Source organism: Piliocolobus tephrosceles, chromosome X, assembly GCF_002776525.5.
Source record: "Piliocolobus tephrosceles isolate RC106 chromosome X, ASM277652v3, whole genome shotgun sequence".
Taxonomy (NCBI): Eukaryota; Metazoa; Chordata; class Mammalia; order Primates; family Cercopithecidae; genus Piliocolobus; species Piliocolobus tephrosceles.
In genome coordinates, this window is record NC_045455.1 from 8312316 (window position 1) to 8329757 (window position 17442).

At 36.6% G+C, this 17442-nt stretch overlaps 1 protein-coding gene across 1 annotated transcript in view; it reads right to left on the bottom strand.

The window, feature by feature from the left end:
• Window positions 1-301: 301 nt before the first annotated feature.
• Window positions 302-17442, bottom strand: part of DAOA (D-amino acid oxidase activator) — a gene marked incomplete at its 5' end in the record, with an annotated part of 37635 nt that continues 20494 nt past the window's right edge. Inside the window, 2 exon segments of the mRNA XM_023217737.1 lie at window positions 302-394; window positions 11981-12103. Of these exon segments, the coding sequence (XP_023073505.1) occupies window positions 302-394; window positions 11981-12103 (216 nt within the window).

The following is a 17442-nucleotide window of genomic DNA, read 5'->3' on the forward strand; positions in this document are numbered from 1 at the left end:
TGAAATGTAATACTTTGATTTGAATTTTACTCCTGCTTAAGGACACCAAGATGAAAGCCGATGGCCCCCTGCCCCCTTCCCTGGTGTAATTTGTTAAGAAATGACTTTAGTTCTATGAAAGTGGATTCTTAGTTACAAACATAAAGAAGTATCGCCGACTAGTGAGAAGGGATTTTATTGAAAGGATGTTGGGAGTTCATTTATCTTCCGGGATCTGCAGATGGGCGGAGAGACTAGAAAACCAAGAACATGAACCAGGCACAATTCAAACTTCAGAACAGTGAGGGTACCAGAACAGCTTCTAGGGAACAAGGCCCGGCACGGCCGCCTGGAAGTTGCTGGTACCCGATGCTTGACTGTCCTTATTTCCTGGCATTGCCAGCTGCAGAGGCAGCTAATTAACAGAGCCAGGGGTGCATCCAGGGCTCTCTTTATGGGGGCATCCACAGTGGGAGGTTGTGGGTTTTGATGCAGGAAATTACTGTGTTATATCTCAGGTTTTCTCAATTTATATAATAAATGTATGCATAGGTTCAGATGGAAGTAAGAAGTACCACATCTGAGAGCTGAGGAAGCACTGTAATCACCCATCCCAAAGGAGATGATTTCTTAGGAAAAGAAGTGAGTTTGGGAAATATATTGGATGTATTCTCCTGTCTCTTCCATATTCCTGGGAATTTGAGCCATCACTTATCTCTGATATGCTTTGCTCGAGAAGCGGTTTCTACACTATATTTGATGATGTGCATCTGATAATACATCATTCAAATATTTCCCAGCTGTGTTAACTGAGTCTCTAGAGGCAGGTCTTCTGAGAATTGTCAGTTGTGTTTATTTTCCAGTGAAGTCTACTTTCAGAGAGCCATTATGAAAGAGAAAAGTTTCAACAGAAAGATGATTATTGTTAATATTATTGTGGTAAGATCACTTAATGTGAAATCTATCCTGTTAGCACATTTTTACATGCGCACTGTTGTGTTGTTAACTATAGGTGCAACGTTGCACAGCAGACTTCAAGAGTTTATTCATCTTCCACAATAAAACTCTGTACCATTACTGTTGAACAGCAACCTGCCATTTCTCCCTCCCCTCACCTCTGCAACAGAATGATAAACCTGGAGAACGTTATGCTAAATAAAATAAGCCAGTTACAGAAGGACACATATTGCATGATTCCACTTATGTGAAGTATCTAAAATAATAACGCTCATAGAAATAGACAGTGGGATTTTTACTGGGAAAAACATTCGCTCTTTAAAAAAAAAATTGAGAGAGATGTGCTTCAGTTAATCAAAATTATAAGCCACCAGAAACTCCACAAAATGGCATATTGTTGAGACCATAGTGTGTCCACAGCTGTTGAATGGGCACTTCAGAGATAAGAAGAGTAAAGTGTGGTATAAAAAAGAGAAAAATGCTAGAATGCAGTCATTGCAACATTAAAAGAAATGCTTTATCTTGGGTGAGATCCTTTGGCCAAAGTATTTCAACTTGGAAAGATGTAGTAATGTAAAAAGATTTCAATACAAGGAAATAAAGAAATTGCATCTGTGCTACTTCTCAAAAGAGTAAGAATTTAATGGATCAGGTTAATTATTATAAAATTAACTTTTACCATCTACATTAAAATTAGGAATTTTCTGAGAATTGTATTCTTTTTGTCCTTTCAGTAAAGAACTCAGTATGTCTAACTCTGTTTTAAACAGGAATTGCAGTTTGAATGCAAGACACTCAAATGCTCAGGAATTTTCAAGGATAGTTTATGTTAAGAAAGGAGCATTCTGTTGAATCACTCAATAATGGTTATTATTTAGGATGAGCAACAGTTAATCACAAAAACTTAAATTTAAAGATACTGCTTAGAATTGTGGGTGAGAAATATCCTAAAATACAACCTTTATTTATTTTGGAATTCGTTTTAATGCAGAATAATCCTAGAGCTATACTTAGTAACAAGAAGAAATCAATTTAAACGTCATGCTGATTTAAATTTAAATAGTATACATTATAAAAATGGCAATTTATTGTTAGTTTTCAGACTCTGTATGGCCATTTTTTTCTCTATTCTCTTCTTATGAAATATTCAGGGAAGATATTATTACTTTCACTTTGCAAATGGGATAACTGAGAACTCAACAAATTATACAATTTATCTCAAGACACAGAGCTGGTTCACGGTAAAGCTATCATCAGCAATCTCATGATTATTAGAGTTATCACTTTCCAATTCTGAAATCCTCTGGGAAATGTCAGAATTTACACTTCTCACTAGGAACTACTATTGCAGTTGGAACTCTGAGGCTTTATTTGGGAGTTTTTACTGATTATAGAAAATCTCTTGTTAAGAGAGGTTTTAATAAATAAAATAAGTTGGGGATATTACCAGATAGCCTCTAAATCCTCAGAGCTCCCAGCATCACACCTTTTATAAGAAGAGTAAAGAAAAACAAAGTTTCTTACCTCCTCCTGCCCTGTGTTGTTTCTCCAAAATAAAAACCAAACAAACAAACAAAAAAACTACACACTAAGTGTGAAAGTGATTGGAGTAGGGGAAGGCAAGCTGGGGCTGTACCAGGTCCAGGGTTGAAAAGAATTAGGGGATTATTACAGTTCTAGTTTGAAGACAAACACTTGTCAATGTATGTCAATGAACTTTATTGAACAGCCACTATATGCTAGAAATCCTCTTAGGTATTTCGTACACTTAAACATCTAAACCAGGGTTTTCCAAATTTCTTATGATGAAACAGATAGAAGGTGGTAATGCTGGCACAGCACACACGGAGAGTGTGACGGAAGGAGATCAATTAAGGATGAGCGGGTCTGTATTTCTAGGCACCTGCCACCAGCTGGACAGCTGTGCTGGAGGTCTAAGCCCTGGATGCTTAGCTGTGTGATCTATGAACCGGCAGCATCAGCATCCCCTGGGTGCTGGTTAGAAATACACCTCTCAGGCCCACCCAGACCTGCTGAATCAGAATCTGCTGTTTCCAGAATTCCTGAGTGATTCTCATGCACCTTAAAGCTTTAGAAACACTGTTCTAATTAGTCTTCTTAAAATATTGTTGTGGGATACAGGCTTTAGTAAATTCTCAGGATATTCTACCATGTACTCAAGTTTGAGAAACAGGAGATTTAATAAATACTGATGTTTGGATCCCATCCACAGAGATTCTGTTTTGATTGGTATTAGGGTATAATCTGGCATTAACATTTTAAACTTGCCTCTGGTGAGTTTTATGAATGGTAATGTTTGGGAACACCTGCTTTAAGTTAAGCCATGAGCTAAATTGTTCTTCACCATTTTTCAGATGTGGGAACTGAGAAGTTATAAGGAAATCCAATTTGTGAGTGGTAGAGCCAGACTTAAGCTTAGACCCTTAACTCACTTCTTCTCAATAGTGGTCTGTGCTGTTTACTGTTTTACAGGAGAGTTCTATATTACTATTTTTAATACATTAGTATTATTTAAATATAATTTTTTACAAAATATGCCTGTGATGGATGATACTGAGTGGCCACTTGATTGGATTGAAGGATGCAAAGTATTGATGCTGTTGTGTCTTTGAAGGTGTTGTCAAAGGAGATTTGAGTCAGTGGGCTGGAAAGGCAGACACACCCTTTATCTGGGTGGACACCACCTAAATCAGCTACCGGCTCAGCCAGGATATAAAGCAGGCAGAAAATCACAATGGTAAAGCAAACTAAATATGGCCTGAGAAAGACTCCGTACTTCTGTATTTGAGTCCTTGTTGATGAACTGTAACCTAGCTTAATAGTCAGACAAAATTTAAAACCTAACTTAATAATATGCACTGTAACAGTGATTGCATGTTGCCAATCCCAGCAGGATTCAACCACTCATAGAGTGCTTTTCTTCAAACTGCCTTCAAACAAGGCAAACGCCGAGCTGGAACCAGTCTCAGTGTTTAATGTACCTCACTTCTGATTCCTGTAGGTCACTTTATCTTTTTTGTCTATACATTTATTCTGACCACGAGGCACCCCTGGAGTCTCTGTGAATCTGCTGTGATTCTCGGGGCTGCCTGATTCGCGAATCATTCATTTCTCAATTAAACTCCTTTAAATTAATTCCGTTGAAGTCTTTCTTTCATCAATGAAAAGACTAGACTGGCTTAGCCCTCCAGCCTGCATCTTTCTCCCATGCCGGATGCTTCCTGCCCTTGAATATCAGACTCAAGGTTCTTCAGTTTTGGGACTCAGCCTGGCTTCCTTGCTCCTCAACTTACAGATGCCCTATTGTGGGGTCCTGTGATCATGTGAGTTACTTTATATATACATCCTATTAGTTCTGTCCCTCTAGAGAACCCCGACTAATACGATGTCTCCATTGAAAAGAAGAGAAAATCTATTAAAAAACTGATATAGTCATAGTCCCTCAAGAAAAATACCAAAGGAACTCATATGTTGTAGACAATTGCTTTGTTATTGTTCTAAAGATATCAAAATAATTATACGCCTTGTTTACCATGCTTTTAAGTTGATCACATTCAAAGTTGTGTCCTATCCATTCATGTACATACATTTAATGTCATATTGACTCTTGCCTTTTTCAGCAGTGATCGGTATAAATTATCTAAAAATCAATCCTGAAGGTTATAATTTATTTTTCCATTTTGAACCTTGCCTTTGAAAGATCATTTATGTATTTTAAGCACTGTTTTAAAAACTAATCTCCAGAAGTCTAATTTCTCATATTAACCAAATTAGAGAGGTTAATTAGAAGATGAACTCTTAGCTACAGCCATCATTAGAACTTGGGTATTATTTCAAACGCATCTCTCTTCCTAATCTTAGCGGTTGAAACAATTTCACAGGTTAAACCAGCCAACTTGACAGCCCATGAATGGTTACTCACTAAAAGGTCCAAGGAGAGGCGAAATGATGATCGTATCTCTTAACGGCAGAGCAGCAGAATATTTGAAATTAAATAGAATTGGACTTAAATCTCATCCCAGTGGACAACTGGGAAAACTTGGAAACATTGATCTTGCCGAATATTTGTGCATCATTTAATAACTAATAATGTATGTACTGAATTAAGTACCTAGCAGGATTTACAACACTGTGTATAAGGAGCCTCACGTGTGTTTCCTGATCTTTGGTGTTTTTAGAGTTAATATTATGACAATGTGTAAATTTGGTGTCAAGAATTAAAATTTGCTTAGCAGTTCTAGTGTTCTATACACTGTTACCTAAGTCCATCGACTCCAACTCATTGAGGTTCATGATGCTAAGGTGAATTCTGGATTGAAACCCAGGTCTGTCTGCTTATGGGGACTTTTGCCAACTTCAGGGTTTCCTGCTTTTGCTCAGTTGATCCTTTCAAGGCTTGATCACATTTCAGCTACAGCAAATCATGGCATCCATCGTTCACTGATGGACTATGTTCCAGAAGTTGCGAGAAAAGTAAAGGTGGATAAAAGGAGAGAGACAGAGAGGACCCATAAATATTCTGAAGTATATGACTAATCTAGTATAATGGAAGCTCAGAAAATAAATTGTATTTCCAAATATATATTTCTGAATTTTTTGGTATTTGTTATTGGTGGTCTCTGAAGGGCTACCTTCTTTTCTTTCTAATGCTCTATGTCCCTACAAAGGAATGACGATTAATTCACCGGAATAAGAATCACACTAATGGGTACACAGTCCCAATCTGCTTGGCATGTGGTTTAATGTGGAGCCATTTACCTGGTCAAGTGAATACTTTTAAATTAAACAGTTTTCTTGCACTATGATGCCAATGCAGTCTAGGGTGAAGTCTTAAACATAATCCCCTATAGAGTTTCCCAGATTCTCCCTCAGAGTTTCTAACTCCATAGATTTGGGAGTGGGTCCCAGAATTTCCATTTCTAACACTTTCCCAGGTGATGCTGAAGTTTCTGGTCCAGGTACCACACTTTGAAAATTGCTGTTTTAATGTTAACATGTGGTAGCATGAGTTAGTTTTACCTGGGGCTTTTAATCCCAAGTTCTGCCACTTAACAGCTGTGTTATAATGATTAAGTTATGTGATGTCTCTGTGGCTTGATTTCTTTGTACAATGAGGAAAATAATCATACCCGTTTAAGATTTTTGTGAGAATTTAATAAACAAGAAATTTCTTATAATGCCTGGTATATAGTAATCACTCAATAAGTTATGTCAATTGTCAAAGCAAATATCTGAATTATAGATGAGAGAGAAATATTGTGAATTCTATAGCATTTTAATGGCCTGTTCTCTCTACCCTTCACTAGCCAGTTTCTATCTGACATTGGTCTATCCTGTGCTCTTCCTTTCCTGAGGGAACCCAACCACGTTTACTGCCTAAAGCACTCTCGTGGCACTTCTAACATGGGTGCAAGGAAAAAATGTCAAGAAATCGTGACAAACTACAAGACTCAAATCTCCTTTTCAATTTTAAAAATCAAAATATGTATTCATATCCCATGGCACATATGGATGAAGATACTATTTTTCTCAGTTAATATTTTAGTTTTGCTTTTGCACCAGAGCCTAGTTTTTTTTTTTTTTTGTAAGTGTCCTTTATCAGGCTACTGCAGAATTGCACAAATACTGAATTGCCCCAGAATATTTGCTTTTAACTTGTTTCTTTAAAGCAAATGTAAAACTACAATGGGTTATATTTACCTAGAGGTTTTATCACCATACAGTTAATTTAAACTCATATAAAATTAGGATTAGTTATATTTAGTCTTATTTTCATCATTCACTTAATTTAGTATCATTCTTAGTCCATAACTTAGATATAAAAAAATTTGTATTTTTTTCTATCCTCCATTGGCCCTAAATCCCCTTAAACAAAACAAAACCCAAGGCAATACTTTTGCCTGGAAAACTTGAAGTTTGATTAGTTCCACCTACTTTCATGCACTTTAATTTGGGCCCCTTCTCCGCGGTAGTCTAGAATATAAACTTTTTTTTTTTTTTTTTTTTCATTTTTAAGAGATCAGTTTGGAAAACCTACCAAAACGAGACAAAATCAATGGTTTCCTTACAGAAAGAAGCCTGGGGAAAGAATTAGCAGGAATTACTCCACGGGTGCCACTGCTACTAGATTTTTATGCATGATTGCTTGTCATTTGGCAGAAATCAATGGTTCTCTGTACACCACAAGAGCAGTGGAAATGGGGGGCAAACTGCAAGTTAAGACTGCTCTGAATGTGGATTCAGCACTTCACTGTTGTCCTTCAACATGTGCCCTCAAAGTACCACTTGGCTGGGAATTACAAAGGGCTGCATTTAGCAAAGCTTTAATTTAAAATAGTCACAGGTGACAGCTCTATTATTTTTGCACGTTCAGATGCAGCCACAGCTGTTTTATTTATCTCAGCTGTATACACACCCATTTGTTCTAATTATTAGTTTCTGATGTAGCTGAAGATACATATCTCGAATGCCTATCAAAACTAAATTAAATTGAGGAAATCATACTTTTCACCTTCACCCCGTTTGGTCCTGCTTGGCTCCTGGAAATTTCCACAATGTAAAACTTTGATCCTCATTTCATCTCCTCCCACTAGAAGAGATTTCCAAAGTTGTCCTAGGTTCCTGATCTATTCCAATTTAATAGTTACTGACATTTTTTCCCTGTATATTTAACACACTACAAGCAATTACCATGTGGCAATTATGAATTAAAAATTATTTTAAAAACACAATTATTGGTTGAGCTCCTGCTACTACTGATAAAACATTGTTAGACCTTTGAAGTATAAAAAAGTGAATTCAACCTGCCCTCTGCTTTCTAAAAATTGCCTTTTTGCTCTTAAAAATGCATATACAGCTTTTTTTCATATAAAAATAATTTCAAGTTTCTTCTATGCCCATAAAATATTTTCAGTTATTTTTGATTTCAGGAAGTATGAAAAATTATTTATACGCAAAAGAATTGTGGTGTGACCCATTCGAACTCTGTCTCAGCAGCAGACAGCTTTGGATTGCAGACCTCACTTTGTTTTGCTTCTTTCTGTTTGATGTTCCACCTGTGGTCCATTCACTGTATTTGATGTGTTGCAAAACAATGGAATAATGGCTGTCCCACCAGTAATGTAAGAAGAAACGTGAAGGAACTAAATAAGGGTCTAGAAAATTTGAGAGAGAGGAAAAGATATAGAATTAATGAGGAGGGGGATCAAGAAGGTTAGTAGGATTTTTAAAAGGGAATTTCATTTGCAAGGTACACAGAACACGACACACAAAAGTGTAAGAAAAAGAAAGTTTTCTTTAACATTTATATAAAGATTCCTTTTGGAAAATATAACAGATTTGGTTGCAGAGTGGTCTGGGGTTGATTTACTTTTAAATTGGAAAAACACAGTTTTTTTTTGTTTTGTTTTGTTTTAGTTTGAAATAAGAGCTGATATGCAATATTGTAGGGGAGTTGGTTGACTTTTTAGTCAGAATAGTGGCTTTTACAATCATGGTGACAACATTAACTGTGGCTCCTCTTGTCGGCTTCATAAGTCCATTAATGCGGGGGGAAAATATGCATAGCAACTAATCTACCAACATTTGAGAGAATTAGGCAAACTCTCAAGAATGTAGGAGAGAAAATATAAGGTCAACAAGCTTATAAAATGTAAAAATCATGAATAGGCAGGTAATAAATAATAGACATTGATTTTTTCTGTCCAGTAAAGACCATGAAAAGAGAAATATTATAATTTTAACGTAAGAGTGCTCTAGAATACTGGGTTTGCTTTTTAATCGATTAACATGTTTTAAAAAAATGACGATTAAAAAAAATATTTTCTCCATTACTTTGAGTTATCACCTTAAACATAGGTAATATCAAGATATGTTTCTGAATTGTATATTTAATCAGGGCCACTAAAGAGCACTGGTGAAATGGAAGTGTTAGCAGCAATGTTCTGTTGTAGGAAGATAATCAGATTGGTTATGTCTGCTTTATAGTAATGTGATTGTTGAGTGATTTGTCTTTTCCTGACTTAAGTCTGTTTGGTCTTTTCTTCTACTTGTTCTAAGGGACCCTGTTCAAAGGGACATTTTATTTTCCTTTGTACAACAGTATTTGCCTGACATTTACTCTCTAATAAATAATATTAAACTCTAGTCTTAATACATTGACTTACCTAAGGAAATCGGCCTTGTGATGGACCCCTAGAGGTGAGATACATTCTGGATGAGGATCTGTTGAGAGTTTGAGCATGTGTTCAGCTGCTAAGTCACTGCCACCACCTCGTTAGCCAAACATACCATGTGTTCATTCCTTCATCAGTAAATTTTGGTTGGGACACATGACAGGTGATAATAGAGGTTATTAGCTGCAATGCTTATTAAAATATTTGAAGATATACTTTAACACATTTTAGTAATTATTGAGAGTATCCCTTGATAACAGTAACTCTTCTAAATGAAAGCTTTTAAAATTGCCTGTAAGTCAAAACAAAGCATTGTTATTCAACTTCATATAAAAGCTGTCCAGTGATTTCAAACATGTACTAACATTTAATTTCAATTCAAAAGAAGTATTTTAATGTCTTTATAAACTATGATTAAATCACTTTATTGAGTTCTATCCCTTTATAAATGAATAAGGGAATGAACTTGTTTCTATTCTATTAGCCTTTACTTTTCCTTTCCCCCAGTTAACCCCAAGCAAAAATGTATTGACTTTGACCTGAGAAGAGATACATCAATTTTGTTATTTATTTTGCCTCTACTCCCATTTCCCATACATATACGGGATATGTGTATATCAGCACAAATTAGCAGGCCCACCACTTTCTTACTCTTGGAGCCAGTCTAATCTTCTAACTTGTGAAATAAACTACCATGCAGCACAGATGATCTTTCAAATTAGAGCTTAGAGTTGATCATATGTCTTCACTTTAGTATCCCCTTTAGGTTGACAGTATTTATTAAAAAGGTAGTTTTCAGTCTGATTTTATGGGTCATTATTGATAGTCTACTTGATACATTGCACAGACCTTTCTTCTGCCAAAATGAAGTGTTTACAAAAATGTGTTTGACCAAATACTTTATGGTAAACATCGCAGTCTGAAAGGGAACTATCTTCTTTGAAAGAATTAAAGCCTCCAGATAGTTACAAATAAGATTTTTTTAAAAGTAGACACATGTTAAATCATGGAACAGCAAAGGGGATACTTTATGGAAATGAACTCACAAGATAATAATTTGAATTTGACAAGGTGATAATTAAAGTCCCCAGATAGATTTCTTCCACATCTGTATGCCTTTCAGTAAAGTTGGTTAGCATATTAACTACTGCTGGAGAATACAGAAAATATTCATGGGATGTAAAACTGCAAATTATTATTCATTTCAATTTGTATAATAAGTGTAACAAAATGCAGTGCATACAGTATTACACAAGAGGTACCAAACTCCTTTATAGACATTTTTTAGAGCACAGGCAGGATCCTTATATGACAATTTTTGTCTTCAAATATTCAAGACATTTAAGTATGAATTACCACTTTTTGCAGTTCAAAAGCAATTTTGTATATCTTTAGTGCTTTCTAGGGCTAACAAATTCTTACTTCGAATGACTAGAATCATTTTTAAATATTATGTACTAGGATATATGGATATGAACATATATATTTATACACACATGTATGTACACAGCCAAATAAATAGTGTAATGTATATATATTAATATTGTTATATTTTCCTCCAGAGAAAAATTGAGGTTTGGTGACTAGAGAAGAAAGCAGCATGGGTGATTTAAAAAAATTTACATATATGCATATATTATATATATATCCACTACATTTCTAATTTCAAATAGTGATCCTACTTACTAATTCTCTTCTTTGTAATTGAGTTTGATTGTAGATTCATTTTAATTTAGACATTTATATGAGAAAGCATGTTTAATACGATTATAAGAAACTGTATGAAATTTTGGGAAAGAACTGTTAAGTGTGCCCACACACTGTGGGCACTAAATGTCACACTTGAGAACGTCCCTGGCCCTAGCTGATCTATAACAAGAATATTTTCTGTCATATGGAATTTAAAGGTAAGAAATGAATCACCATGCAGAGAGATGTGCTATCACATCCCATCTATGGAAAAAACAAATAAAAAAAAAAACATGAAGTTTCTGAAGTACAGCATCACCTACATTTATCGTATTTTCATACAAATAAAACAAAGATTATTCTCCTGGTTTTGAATAAAATTGTCACGTTTAAAATTTGCCATGGGATATCACAATGGACAATGCAGGGGCCCTTCACCCACAGTCAACGGGTGATCAACTGTGAAAACTGATATTCTTTCTTAGGAATATTAGCTAGAGTAGGAGAGAAAAAACCAACATGATTACAAAGAGGAGGGTCATTCGAGACCAACTTTAATGTGAAATCGTATAGAAATGGGGAAAGAGATACAGAAAACATCTTGACAAGTCCACTTAAGAAACTATTAGGTTGGTGTAAAAGTTATTGTACCAACTAATTACTTTTGCACCAACCTAATCAAAAACTTGAAAAGAGAGAGAGAGTACATAACCATAAAAGTAAGAGTGTGGAACAAGAAGTGAAAATGACCAAAGAACACATTTGTCAAACATGGATATTTTGACAAACAAGGGAGAATAGTAATTTAAAGTACAGTGCCACAGTTTGGAGAAGACCGCTCTTGCACACAAGTGAAAGCTCTCATCGGTCCTGTCTGATCTAAATTACATGTCCATCGCTGTGCAAGCGTCAGATCGCACACAGCTGGGCTGGCACTGCCTCTGTAAGGAGAGGAATGTAGCACATTCTCTGCAGGTGACTGGAAAAGTCTGGATTCTGTTATCTAGAAATACACTTTACTTATCCCCTTGAAAATTAACGGGAAAACAACCTCTTCACTTCTGTGTCTTAAAATTTGTTTTATGCCTTTTTGTTGTTTTATGTAATTTTATTTTTTCACGAGATCAGGCACAACTAACTGTTGATTTTCACCAAGTTACCTTGTTATTGGCTTGGCTCCACCGAGCAGCCCCTTCCACGGAAGTTTCCCAAGAAACCACGTGTTTCTTCAACTTGGACTCAGCCGTGTACCTATTTCTCTCATCAGCCATTAGAGTGTCCCACTAATATAGTCAAAGGAGAACATCTGGCCTATTATACAAGTGAATATTAGTTTTGAAGAAGATGTCTTTGGAGACAGTAGAACAAAATGGATTTTTTTTCCCTACGCAGGAACTCTTGGATTTTCCCTCACTGCCCATTCTCACTTTTTCTTGCTTGCTCAGACCATGATTTTCCCTCAATTCAACTGTACCTTTCTCTGACGTTGACCTGTGCCGCCTTTGTGAAATCAATGATATGTGATTTCCTTTACTGTTTCTCCTTCTGAGTGTCATATGCAGAATCCTTCAGAGACCACTGCCTCCTACAGAGCCTCTGCCTTTTCTTTCTTTCTTTCTTTCTTTTTTTTTTTATTATACTTTAAGTTCTAGGGTACATGTGCATAACGTGCAGGTTTGTTACATATGTATACATGTGCCATGTTGGTGTGCTGCACCCATCAACTCGTCAGCACCCATCAATTCATCATTTATATCAGGTATAACTCCCCAATGCAATCCCTCCCCCCTCCCCCCTCCCCATGATAGGCCCCAGTGTATGATGTTCCTCTTCCCGAGTCCAAGTGAGCTCATTGTTCAGTTCCCACCTATGAGTGAGAACATGCGGTGTTTGGTTTTCTCTTCTTGTGATAGTTTGCTAAGAATGATGGTTTCCAGCTGCATCCATGTCCCTACAAAGGACGCAAACTCATCGTTTTTTATGGCTGCATAGTATTCCATGGTGTATATGTGCCACATTTTCTTAATCCAGTCTGTCACTGATGGACATTTGGGTTGATTCCAAGTCTTTGCTGTTGTGAATAGTGCCGCAATAAACATACGTGTGCATGTGTCTTTGTAGTAGCATAATTTATAATCCTTTGGGTATATACCCAGTAGTGGGATGGCTGGGTCATATGGTACATCTAGTTCTAGATCCTTGAGGAATTGCCATACTGTTTTCCATAATGGTTGAACTAGTTTACAATCCCACCAACAGTGTAAAAGTGTTCCTATTTCTCCACATCCTCTCCAGCATCTGTTGTTTCCTGATTTTTTTAATGATTGCCATTCTAACTGGTGTGAGATGGTATCTCATTATGGTTTTGATTTGCATTTCTCTGATGGCGAGTGATGATGAGCATTTTTTCATGTGTCTGTTGGCTGTATGAATGTCTTCTTTTGAGAAATGTCTGTTCATATCCTTTCCCCACTTTTTGATGGGGTTGTTTGTTTTTTCTTGTATATTTGTTTGAGTTCTTTGTAGATTCTGGAAATTAGCCCTTTGTCAGATGAGTAGATTGCAAAAATTTTCTCCCATTCTGTAGGTTGCCTGTTCACTCTGATGGTAGTTTCTTTTGCTGTGCAGAAGCTCTTTAGTTTAAGTTGATCCCATTTGTCAATTTTGGCTTTTGCTGCCGTTGCTTTTGGTGTTTTAGACATGAAGTCCTTGCCCATGCCTATGTCCTGAATGGTACTACCTAAATTTTCTTCTAGGGTTTTTATGGTATTAGGTCTAACATTTAAGTCTCTAATCCATCTTGAATTAATCTTCGTATAAGGAGTAAGGAAAGGATCCAGTTTCAGCTTTCTACTTATGGCTAGCCAATTTTCCCAGCACCATTTATTAAATAGGGAATCCTTTCCCCATTTCTTGTTTTTGTCAGGTTTGTCAAAGATCAGATGGTTGTAGATGTGTGGCATTATTTCTGAGGACTCCGTTCTGTTCCATTGGTCTATATCTCTGTTTTGGTACCCGGCTACCTTCCTCCAGAGCTGAGTCTCAGGTAGATCTGAACCACACACATGCAGGAGGGTTTAAGAACAAGTCTTGTGACACTTCCTGTGCTTTGGGTCCAAAAACTATGATTTTCTTATTTCCCTGTAAGTGTGTCAGATTCTGGCAAAATTAGCTTGGCGTTTACTGAGTTGACTGATACTGAATGACATCAGGACTCACTCTTCTCCTTTCATTTTTTTTTGCTATGAGTGAGAAAAAATATAACTGCATGAGCAATGTACTTTTCTTCTTAACACAATTTAATCTTTACTAAAAATAATTTTAATAATCATCACATTTGTACCAAGTGTTTCATTTTTATGTTACTTTTATTTCTTAGACCTTGATTTTTAAAAATCTTAATGATTGCCGTTTTCACCCCTGACTTTGTCCCCAGTGTCTATATGCATAAACACAAATCTTTCTACTCCTAACTATTTAGCAAAATGTAAATAAAACATCTTTACTTTATTACAATTTTGTGTATTTGTTAAATTTCCTGGCCTGGGTTGAGCATCGTTTAGTATATATTTCATTGTGTTTTACCGAAAATTTGACTTAAGACTCAGTGTGTTACTGTCAAACTCTCCCGTCTTGACTATCTCAGGTAGCTGAGGTATCACTGAGAGTGGAAAGAGCGATAAACCCTCGGGTAATGTAAATTGGCATATCCGACAAACCCAAGCTGCCAAGATCATAACCGGGGACTTGCAAACATGTTTTTATGACATAAACTCGTCTTTAGGTTTTACTTGAAGTACCATCCATCTCATCTTTCACCAGCGTCTCCTGATCTTTGCAGAATTGTCCATTCTAATGCAGTCTTTCTTCATTCTTTCACCCGTGGCTCCATTAAGTTTCTGTGCAGGTAGCCTGTCCACTGGAGTAACTGGACTAAGGATGGACTAATTTCTTAAGAAATCCAGAAAAGCAACAAAAGTCTTTCCAGTTACCAGTGGAAAATTTCTGCAGTTATCATACATGTATCATTAGGTTCTCATCTACCATTCCTAGATTCTATCTGTCTAATTACCTCTGAGGTTTCTTAGATTAGGCAAACACTTTTGCAGCTCTAGTATCTGCATTGGAGAGCCTTGGCTGAGACTAGATCTCCCAATATTTGGATATTGAGGACTGGAAGTAAACAAAGACTGCCAGTTCACACCTGTGGAAATACTACCTTTTTCCATAGAGGCAGCTTGAATACATGATTAGGAATTCATTGTGACTTTGGTTCAGAGGGAAAAAACCAAAATGGGTTATTTGGTTACATAGAACGGGAAGGGAAGGGAAGGGAAGGGAAGGGAAGGGAAGGGAAGGGAAGGGAAGGGAAGGGAGGGGAGGGGGGGGGGGGGGGGGGGGGGGGGGGGGGGGGAGGGAAGGGGGGAGGGAGGGAGGGAAGGATCATTTTTTTTTTCCTCCAGGAACATGGCAGTTTGAGAAAATTGGGAATAAAACATGTCTTATAATTTGTTAAATATTATGAAATATTTTCCTTGTTGTTAGTAGAATTCTATCTTGGCAGACTATTTCTTTTAGGAAACCATTTACCCTTCTCCCCTTCTCTGGGCATTACATATCTTTTTCTAGTAAGAAACCTGTCAAAGGCACTTCTCCAGGAATCTGGCTCTTACAAAATGCAATAAAACTGCAGGCAGTGGGGAAATGACCATTACTGAAACTCCTTTGGAGAGTGCTTAGCTTATGAAGTTTTTGAGCAGTCCTACCTGATGACCAGCTTACTACGCTCGTCTTTACTTCCTCCTGTAACAGGATGACTGACACTTCTCCTCTTTGTCATGTGACCTTGCAGAGCCTCCAGGAATTTATGTCAATTGCACGTTTTCCTTGGCCATTGGCTCTGGTCTTGGCCATTGACTTGCGTCAGTCAACAGACATTTTGCAGACATAATATGAGCAGAGGCTCTAAGTAAACGTGTGTGATTTGGATTGGCCTCCTGTGCCTCTGCCATTTGTCAGAGCAACATTCTTCATGCCACCACAGGTCCCCAAATAAGAAGATGCATGCAGCTAATCTAGACCTAAGCCATAGCCTAGAGCCACATCCAGCCCATCCCAACATACCCAGAGTGCTCCAAAAGTTTCCCAGCTGTTTCACGAGCAGGGAATGGCTGTTGTTGCAAGCCTTTGGGTTTCCTTGTTATGTATAAAGCAGCATTATTCACTGAAAACTTCATAAATACAAAGCTTTCTGCATGAATTTCTATTCTGTGCCCTGCAAGCTTTTATTAAAGGCATGCATAGTGGAAGTCTGATTTTAGCTGAATTTGGGGAGGTAAGGGCCAAGGCTAGATGCAGCCTAGCAGTGGTGCTGTGCCATGGGAAGGGACAGCATGTGCTCAACAAAAGTCAGAACAAAAAACCCACAAAGTTTGAGTGTGGAAAAGTGCTACAGGCTTCTGGAATCAGTTGGCTCACTGAAGGTCAAGCAGCAACTATGAAAAAGCTGTGGGACATATTAGCATTTTATAGGGATTCTCAGAAATACCCAGGGAGAGAAACCCCATAAAAGTCTAGATTTTCTGCCATAATACACAAAGGGACATGGGCTATTGGTATTTAGGCATTAAAGGGAAGCATGACCCACCCCTGAAGGCTGAATAAGTGTGAGACACCTGGTTTATATTTATATAAATTTTTGCACAGGACAAGTCAACCTTCTAAGCACAATGCAAAGTAGCATATCCAATCTATTAAGCACCGTGCCTCTTAACTCCTAATATATAGCATATAGCAATCCTGCCACAGCCTCTAGCATTTATTGAGTTTTTCTATTGACTAGGCTGCGCCAAAATATTTTTCAGATTTTAACTCATTTACTGATTCATGAGATAAATAATTTTACTATCTTGATTAAAATAACTAAATAAAGTTTGATTTAGAAAAGTTTAGTAGTTACACCAAAATCCAGCAGCAGAAAATGACTGTAATTTCCTACATAACAATCCTTGGATAGTCTTTTTTTTTTTTTTTTTTTCATTATACTTTAAGTTCTAGGGTACATGTGCACAACGTGCAGGTTTGTTACATATTGAGAGTTTTTCTTTACCCCTTCTCCTTACATCTGTGACTAACACATTATACTATCCTAAAATAAGGTGGGAGCTAGCATTTATAAAATATATACATAAAGAGAAAACTGACATATACATTAAGAAGAGGTGGAGAAAAAAAGAAAGATTATATATAATCATTTATCTTTATGCCCATTTATACAATTTATCTATGTATATAAATGACTTACAATAAAAATTAGTGTATACCTAGAAATAACAGACAACAGGGAATTGTATTCCTGGAGTGAAATCTAAAATAGATAGATGTAATAGTTTTATGAATAACATTTTTGAGTATATTAGCTTATCTTCAAAATGTGCTTGGTCTTGTCATTTAGATTATATTATATCCATGTATATAAAGAATAATGATGTTAATATACTCTTACTGCTAAATTTATACATTACTAAAAATAAAAAGTGTCATATATTTGAGCCTGAGGACTTGTTTGAAAATTTTACATGAAGAATATAAGAAACATAAGGAATACATCTCTTGAGGATGA